Genomic DNA, 8,576 nt, shown 5'->3' on the forward strand with positions numbered 1-8,576 from the left:
TTTTCCACGAAAGAAAGCTTAGTTTCAGTCGGCGCCGCCAGGGCTTAAACTAAATTCAGTCTTGTTTTTTTCCCCTCCCCCGACCACGCCAGCCGTCGAGCGCCTCCAGAGAAATCAGATCAGCGGAACACTTGGGGCCAGTCACGCACCCCTGGCCCCTCCCCTCCCCCTGCCCCCGCGGTCACGTGCTCGGCGCCTGCTCGGCCTGCTGCGGCGCGCCGACCGACGAGTGCATGGACATGCCGCTGTCGCTGGCCGTCTCCAGGGCGCCGTCAATGCCGTCATCGTCTGAGGCGAGGACGGAAGCGGCGGACTTCTGGGCGGCGAGGAGAGTGTCGTCGTCGTCGTCCACGTCCACGTCCGCGCCTCCCGGTGGCCGGTCCGCGGGAATGCCCTGGCCGGGTTGCGGACCGTCGCCCACCCGCGGAACCTTCTTCCTGCCGAAGAACCCGGCCTGCAACAAGCACCGTGTAGGTGTGTGTGTGCGAGAGGAAGAGGCGGATAGCCTGATAGAGACAGGGTAGGGGCGTATTAAGGGCTGTCTGACAAGAGGAGGCGGTGTAGAGCAAGTTGCCTATATACCGTGTGTCGGGGCCGCGACTCAACAGTGTTGCGGGTTTGCATACTCTAGGGGCCATGGCTCCTGACGGGTGGAGTAGGCTAACCCGCCTACTGTCGTCGTGAGGCCCTGACCGAGGGTACAAGGGTTTTGTAGCTCCAATTGCGCGCCATTACAGACGGCTATCTAAGGCCGACGGTGGACAGCCTCCCCTCCCCTCCCACTCGCCCCTGAGCACGTCGCCGCCGCCCAGCCTTACCTTCCTCAAGGCCAGCGTGAGCAGCGCCAGCAGCAGCAGCCCGGCGGCCACGGAGAGCCCCACGACCCAGGGCTGCACGGGCGCCGACTCAGCCGGCCGCATGAACAGCGTGGACAGCTGCACCGGCCGCGACCTGCGATACAGGCGACCGTTCAGAACTCTGCTGCAGCTCCTCCCTTTCGCTGCCGACGGGGCCGTTTGTGGAGGTGCGGCTCGTTTGTAGTGGGTGCTTTCGACATTGCCTTTAACTTCTTGTGCCATGCCCTTATGTTCGACTCGGTGGGTAGACCCTTCAAGGACAGGTCAGCGGGCCGAGCCTACCTGAACTTGCTGCCGGCCGGAAGCGAGGGCAGGTCGGGCAGCACGACCACGGCCTTGGTGTGCACGGCCACGGCGCTGAGCCCCACCCCCACTGCGTCCAGGACCGCGTCCAGGCTCTCGGTGAGAAGGCGCAGGCGCAGGTCCACCGTGGCGGTCGCGGGCGGCAGCAGCAGCAGCGGGCACTGCAGCTCCACGCAGAGGGCCGGCGCCACACCGCAGCGCAGCCCACCGGCCGCCGCGCCGTCCGCCAGGTCCTCCCAGTCGTCGGCGTCCTCGCCCGCCGAGGCCGGCGTACCCTTTGCCTTGGCAAAGTCGTCCTCCTGGTCTCGGCCGGTGGCGACTCCCGTCACCTCCCGGGTTGTGCAGTTGACTCGGCGCCGGTCCACGAGCACGCGCACCTTGAGCAGCGTCACGATGCGGCCGCGCGGCCCGCCCACCCGCGCCTTGAGGGGCACGTGCAGGCGCAGCGCGGCGCCCGGCGCCCAGGTCGGGCCTACGTGCCGCACCTGCAGGACGAACGGAGCAGGGTCAGGGTGGTGCCGTGGTTCAACGACTCTCGCAGCCGAAGGGAGACGAGCACCTCGAAGGTGTGCGTGAAGCCGATGGCCTTGGTGCTGTCGTGGTCGGGGAGCAGCCCCAGTTCAGGAGACGCCCTCCCGACCACGTCGAGGTCCACGATAGCCGCGAGCGGCAGCCGTAGGGAGAGGACGCCGTCGCTGGTGTTGGCCGACCCCGCACTCGTCGCGTTGAGCGTTACGGTCACTGAGGGCGCGGCGGCGCTCGCGACGGCGGCCAGAGAGAGCTGCGATACGTCCAGCGGCAGCTCCAGCAGCAGCTGCGGCACACACAGGAGGTCACCACCGGTCACCACCGTGCCGCTTGCACGTACTGCTCTGCGGTCCGCGGGAAGCGCTCGACTCACCTGCTTGTTGTGGCCCAGGGGGTTGGCCAGGTCACAGATGAGGCGCGTGGGCGCGGGGGCGGCCGTCCTCGCCAGGAAGGCTCGCGGTGTGTGGCAGGTCGGTGGCATCCTGGCGACGGCCAAAGGCGGCGGCAGCGTCACCGCCATCCTGGCGAGGAAGGCCGGCTCGCCGGTGTTGCGGACCAGGGCGCGCAGCGTCACCTCCCGTACGCTCCCCACGACCAGCGGCAGACTGCACGTGCACATGACAAGGGCCGTGGAGCTGATTGCCTTCGCCATGTAATTCTGCCGACTCGTGTACTTACGCCGTGTCGTGCCACTCGGCGGACACCTTGAGGTCCGGGCGGCAGAGCGAGTCGTCCTTGCAGCCCGTCGCGTAGGGGATGCGCAGCGCGGCAGAGCTGGGCGCGGTGGGGTCCAGCACGGGGCACGACCGGCAGAAGGGCTTGTCTGCGAGCGGCATTCTTTCAGATATTTTCGTAGTTGTCACACGCGGTGGTTACTCCGTGGGTCGCGGACGCAAGCGATCGCGCAGCTTGCAGGTCAGATGCGGCTCACCTTTTCGGGACGCCTCGTCGGTCAGGTTGAATCGCATGGTCACGTCGATGGGCGTCGTAAAGTCCACGTTGTTGGGGCGGATGAGCACGGTGACGTTGGTGCACGCGAGTCGGCCGAGCTGCAGCGGCTGGCTGTATTGCACCAGGCGCGCGGCGGGACGTCCGGGACGCATGCTGAGCATGGCGCGCTCCGAGGGGCCGTCCAGCGCCAGGGTCACCATGGCGACTGCGGTCGAAAGGAAGAGCTCGTCCAATTAGTTCCGGAAAGCATAGAGTCGGGGGGACTGATCTGTATGGGGAGCATCACGACCTGCGTGGGGATGCGCGCGGTGTCCGGCGTACTGCAGACATGCGCTCAGCACGAAGGACGAGGCGCTGAAGGACAGCTCCGTGACGGACGACGTGATCCTGGGCGCGAGGCGGGCCGCGGGCCGGGTGAGCAGCACGACGGCGTGTCCAGACAACGGAGCGCCGACCGCCAGGTCTGTGGGACACGAAGACTCAATGAGAGGAGCTCGGCTCGGGTCAGGCGGAACAAGCGCAGTCGTCGTCGTCGCCGCCGCACCAGTGTACCCGTTGTCGTCCACGTCGGCGGAGGCCGCCATGCTGAAGCCAAAGGAGCGCAGGTCGGCGTGGACGTCCCTTGCTGGGATGCGCTGCGCCGCCGAAGGGCCACAGCCGATAGCAGAGCCCAGGAACAGGTAAACAGCCCCGCGGCCACCGTCCTCGTACGGAGCGCCGATCCATACATCTGCAAGCACACGAGCGAGCCGAGCTGCATATTGCGTGCCACAACACAACATTGACGAGCCAATGTCACTGCCGAACTGTTGACCTCTGACTTCGCATTACACATTTCTCACCGTTGTAGCCGTCCTTGTTCACGTCCCCGGCGGCAACGAGCGCCGAGCCGAACCGGGCGCCGTGGGGCGAGGCATGCGGGTCGCCGTGCGGGGGCGAGCCGCGGCCCGGAGCGTGGCGCGAGGGCCGGCTCCACGGACCCAGCGGGGAATCGGTCAGACGGAGACGACCCTGCGGACACCAAGCAGTCAGCAGCAAGACACACGATGCTGGTAGCCGCGGGCGCCGCCCTCGCACAGGCTCACCTCGCCCTGGTTGAGGTAGACGTAGACGCGGCCCTGGTCGCCCGCCTGTGCCGTCGAGTGGAGCGGCGCACCCACCAGCAGGTCGGCCAGGCCATCCCCATTTACGTCCTCGGCGAGGACGGCGGCTCCGAAGTACTCTCCGAATTGCTCGCCGAACATCTCCTGCAGCACGGACATCCTGGTGCTGTCGGCGGTCGCGCTGCCGGGCTCGACCGCCTCGTCCGGGAGCTCGAACAGCAGCACCTGGGGCCCTCGCCCTCATGTACATGTACAGCAGTTGAGGAAGCCCAAAGCAACCGATAACCCTTCGCGGAACATTTCCGGATAAGGTCAGGCCGGGAAGGAGCAGGAGAAGGGTGTGATTCTCCTCACACTCGTGTCCGTCACCGCCACCACCCTCTGTCAATCGCTCAGGCCCTTATCTCTGGCTTTGGCGGCGAGCCAGGGGCGGGCCGGGAGCGGGCCGGGAGCGGGCTAGGAACACCCCCACCCGGCCCTCCCCTTTCCCTCCTCCACCACGCTCTCCCGGCACCTGCCCAGCCAGCACGGTGACACCAGGCAGTACGTCGTGCGGCCGGGGAGGAGTACTTCTTCGGCGTGGCGCGGTGCAGGCGCGGCGTGCCAGCCCGCCAGACTCATAAAACCTGGCACCTCTCCAGGGAGACTGGGGGCGGGATAGGGACAGGGCTGGTGGGTGGGAATGACTGAGGTCGGGGAGGGAGGGTAGAAAATGATTTCATCGCTGACTGGCCTGCCGGCGACCCGTTTAAGGCCGAGAGGATCGTCCCTGGCGACCTTCTCCATCGCTCGATATTGCAGTGGAACACACCTTGCCCGAATGCGCTGCCCGCGGGGCTCCCGCCGCGTACTGGACTGGCGTCCGCCTGGAGGTGTCGAAGCCCGCGGCCGTCACGGAGTACCCTGGGAGAGAGAACATGCAAGATATCACGTTCGGCCCCGTTGGAGATGTTGTGGATTCTGCTCCCCCCTTCTTTTTAGCGCCGTCATCCCCTTCCGCGGAGGGAGACACATTGCACGAGATGATGATGATCTAGTGGGCCTAGGCGAGGCAGGGGCCGGCCCTCCCTCCTCCCCTTCCGTTAGAGGCACAGCGCCAACAGCGCCCCCCCCCCTCCCCACCTCGCAGCCCAAACGAAGCGACCAGCCCTACGGGAGCCGTTCAGAAACCCAAGTAACAGAGATTCGTCTGAAACACGTCAAGTTAAAGTATACTGACGTCAGGACCATTTCGTCACGTTGACGTGTTTAAAATCACGATATTTGACGTAATTTTGACGTCAAAGTGACGTAATATTGACACTTTTCGGTCATCAGTGACAAAAACGTGACTGTTGAGAGTCAAGATTACGTCACTTTGACGTCAAAATTACGTCAAATATCGCGATTTTAAACACGTCAACGTGACGAAATGGTCCTGACGTCAGTATACTTTAAATTGACGTGTTTCAGACGAATCTCTGTCACTTGGGAAGGTTTGGCAGACGCACGGCTCCTTTCTTTTGTGGTCGGATGTGGTGTTTGGCTTGAATTAATTCCGACGAATTCGCGCCCCGCCCCGCAAAAACCCGCCCCGATCCGCTTTTGATATCAGTTTTTTTTTTTTTTTCATTTTGCGAAGCACTTATTTTGGAGACACATTAACGCGCCATATCACACTCGACGCTGACGATACGACAGGCCATGGCCATGAGAGACATGGAGTAAAAGTAAATGGAGGACCGGCTTCGGAGTCTCGGGATACAGCTGGCTTAGTGGCGGCCCCCGGAGTCTCTCTACCCCACACACGTGATGAGAATCGCGGTTTAAGGTTTGGCCGACAGAGAGGGCGATGCACCGTAAGTAGACAACCCATACGGTCCTCACCTAGCGACTTCCGTTTTCTGCTTCTCCTTCAGTTCAGTTGACAGTTGTTGCTCGTTCGTGTCGCACAACCTCCTCGTATCTCAGTGTGTGTGTGTGTGCAGTTAATAGGGTATTTCAGAGCTGGACGTGAAGAAGTAAAATGGAAGAACAAAAGGCGCACTGCGCATGAGCAGACGCCCCCCACTCCATCCCCAGCTTCCCCCCCTCCACGTCTGCTCATGAGCAGTGCGCGTTTTGTTCTTCCATTTTACTTCTTCACGTCCAGCTCTAAAATACCCTATTTCAACTTTGTTTTTGCGCGAGCGAATTTTTGTGTGACTGAGTTTTTTTATGACGACGTGATCTCTGGTTTATGTATACTACTATTGTTCTGTAGTACTTTGAGCGATGCGCTAAGGCGTCTGCTACCGTTCAAGGTGAGATGCCATTCTGTTGATCATCAGATTCATTGCTGCCCCTCTTTGAATGCTTATGCAGCTTTTACTTTGTCCTTAGGTAGGCTGCTGCTTTGTGATGGTTTCAGTTTACCGGCCTACTCATCACTCAAGGCAAGTGTCAGTTCACATGTTTAACCCAAACATAACCTTCTGTGTGGGGCCAGAGCAAAAGCGACGGCGGTAAACAGTTGATGTCAAAGTGATGTCGAAGCTGCCCACCAAACTGATCAAATTTTAACGCTGACATCACGGCTATGGGAGATTTAGTCATGTGAGGCGAGTCAGCTCGCTTCAGATGTTTTCAGCCAATCGCAGTCCTTATGAGCCTGTGCCTAGTGTGTGCCCTTTGGTATATAAAAAAATGATGTCCTTTGGTATCAAAATGAAGTCGAATTAGGCCATCAAAATGACTAAATTTCGGCTTTGACATCACTTGATATCATTTTGACAAAACCGTTTTCTCCTGGAGGCGACTCACCTCACAAGAATAAACCCACCATCAGACTTGACCCCAGTGCGAATAGTTACTTTCCATAAACTGTGATGTACAAACCAAAATATCCATAATCCTCAAATGAATCTGGGCGTGTCACAAATTTCTCCACCAGTTGTCCAGCTTCATTGATTCTGTACCGTACCACAGATCCTGCAAAAAATATATGAAAATTAAATGGTACATCTTAAGCCGTGACGTTCAATACGAATAAGGAGCATGCTTATTAGCTTTTTTTTCTTTACTGAGCCAGGGTTCCTTTCAGATTGAATCTGTTTTAGTCTCTAAAAAATTTGCGTTCCTAATTTGTTGTAACGTAACAAAACTAGTGTAATTTTTCTTTTGTAAAACACAGAATATGTAAAATGAATGCTGGTTGGTGAAAGCCGTTTAAACATGGGGCAGGAGTGGCACTCACCTCTCCAGGAGTAGACTCCGGGCGCGCCCAGGAGCACCTCCCCCGCATCCTGCAAACAGTCGGAGATCGGATAGTCATAATCGTAACCCTTTACCCACCCGTCCGGCCCCGTCCCGTCTCGGTCCGCGCCTTGGGGTGGGGGGTCAGGAACAAGCAGAGGAAACGCCGGGCTCGCTCATTCCTTATCTGCTGCCTGCAGTGCAATGCCATTGCCCGCTTTGCAATCGCCCCCGACCCGTCTGCAAGCGCAGCTCGCGCAGCTGCCCCAGTCGGGTGCGCACGCGCGCGCACGCGCGCTCACCTGGCTGACGTGCGCGGAGAAGCCCGCCTCCCCGAAGGCGTAGTAGAAGACGTTCTTGGTCCTTCCCGGAGAGGCCTCGTCCGGCACCACCGCGCCCTGCCTCTCTGCGGGAACACGCCGAGTCGTTGCGTTGGAGTGGCATTCCCTTTGTCAAAGGAGGACCCGGAAGTCTGCCAGATTAGCGTGTTGGTGAGCGGTCGCTCCGCCCAGGCTCACCTCTCTCCACCAGGGGCACGTATGGCTTCGGCTGGCGGTACAGGTTGTTCCAGTCCAGGCTGTAGCACAGCCCGTTCATCAGGTAGTGCTTCTCGCGGTACAGCTGGTTCTTCCAGCCGGGCCCGCACACCTGTCGGCAGAAGGACCGCCGCCTTGTCGTCGAGAACCTGATGGCGACATGCGCACCTCGTCGTCGGGGACCTCTCGGTGTGATGGTCAACTAAGTGCGTCGCGAGGAATTCTCCAGAGGGCGACCGGCGACCGGGTAGCTCCTCCATACTAACGTCCTTCCACCACCAGATCAAGACCCTGGCACCAAGGTGGCAGAGGGGCGTTGCACCTTGGGTTGCCAATATGTACCGGGTGATTCAGAGAAGACGAAGGTGCGGGCGGGTTTGCCTACCCGCTCTGCCCGTAAGGCGCCATAGCCCCTTGGGTAGGCAACCCGCCCGCACCCGCGTCTTCTCTGAATCAGCCGGTACAGGGGTTTTGTCGAGCACATCATCTTTCAGCCTCAGCCGTCTTACTAGGAACGACGGTGGCGATCGCCTGCCCCCCCAACCAGTATTAAACCGCGCCTGGCCAACATAGCGACTCTCCTCACCCCCTCTAGATTGGCTCTGGAATTCGTTTGGGGGAGCTCCCTCACCCCCACCCCCCTGCCTGCTCGTAGGCACCCTGTCGCGAAGACCCCGTTGTGGTCCACCCCACTTGATCGTCGGACAATATCACCATAAAGCCCAGTTTCACTGTGCACTAGGAAAAGCTATCGTCTCTCTAAAGATAATTATTTCCGAACCGTGAGTGGCGTTGGCCGATACCGGAAACGCTCTCAGGGAGTGGTGCTCTACGTTCCTTGCTCGCTCTCTCACTCTCTTTCTGTGAAAGGCGTACGTAATCGTCGGATGATAAGGCCGGGGCTTTACTGAGCCTCGGGACGCCGCGCTGGCCGCCGTGGCGCGGTCGGCCCGTCCTTTATCCCGGCCCGGGCCCGGGTCACAGAGTGTCGCTTGGAGATCCCAGCTCACGCCACTGGCGAGCGTCCTTGTGCCTCCTCGACGTCAAGGTCCACTCTATTTGCCGAAAATGAAAGACCCCCCCCC

At 60.5% G+C, this 8,576-nt stretch overlaps 2 protein-coding genes across 4 annotated transcripts in view; one reads left to right on the top strand and one right to left on the bottom strand.

Moving 5' to 3' along the window:
• LOC113206962 (uncharacterized) overlaps positions 1-48 on the top strand; it is a 7,414-nt gene extending 7,366 nt beyond the window's left edge. The window contains exon 9 of the mRNA XM_052264226.1: positions 14-48. Coding sequence (XP_052120186.1) covers positions 14-48 — 35 coding nt within the window. The remainder of the gene's footprint in view (positions 1-13) is intronic.
• LOC113207013 (integrin alpha-PS3-like) overlaps positions 7-8,576 on the bottom strand; it is an 18,694-nt gene continuing 10,124 nt past the window's right edge. Inside the window, exons 4-19 of one of the 3 annotated variants that reach the window (XM_052264181.1) lie at positions 7,474-7,603; positions 7,258-7,361; positions 6,957-7,005; positions 6,599-6,691; positions 4,554-4,645; positions 3,725-3,886; positions 3,482-3,650; positions 3,192-3,369; positions 2,929-3,102; positions 2,620-2,844; positions 2,367-2,525; positions 2,062-2,293; positions 1,720-1,974; positions 1,140-1,645; positions 819-951; positions 7-454 (exon numbers count right to left, since the gene is read on the bottom strand). In XM_052264181.1, the coding sequence (XP_052120141.1) occupies positions 182-454; positions 819-951; positions 1,140-1,645; positions 1,720-1,974; positions 2,062-2,293; positions 2,367-2,525; positions 2,620-2,844; positions 2,929-3,102; positions 3,192-3,369; positions 3,482-3,650; positions 3,725-3,886; positions 4,554-4,645; positions 6,599-6,691; positions 6,957-7,005; positions 7,258-7,361; positions 7,474-7,603 (2,934 nt within the window). In that variant the 3' untranslated portion in view covers positions 7-181. Of the gene's footprint in view, positions 455-818; positions 952-1,139; positions 1,646-1,719; positions 1,975-2,061; positions 2,294-2,366; positions 2,526-2,619; positions 2,845-2,928; positions 3,103-3,183; positions 3,370-3,481; positions 3,651-3,724; positions 3,968-4,553; positions 4,646-6,598; positions 6,692-6,956; positions 7,006-7,257; positions 7,362-7,473; positions 7,604-8,576 lie in introns of all 3 variants that reach the window. The other 2 variants (XM_052264180.1, XM_026423358.2) reach the window with 2 other exon arrangements.

The sequence above is a fragment of the Frankliniella occidentalis genome, unplaced genomic scaffold, assembly GCF_000697945.3.
Source record: "Frankliniella occidentalis isolate FOCC.00 unplaced genomic scaffold, Focc_3.1 Scaffold17, whole genome shotgun sequence".
Lineage (NCBI taxonomy): Eukaryota > Metazoa > Arthropoda > Insecta > Thysanoptera > Thripidae > Frankliniella > Frankliniella occidentalis.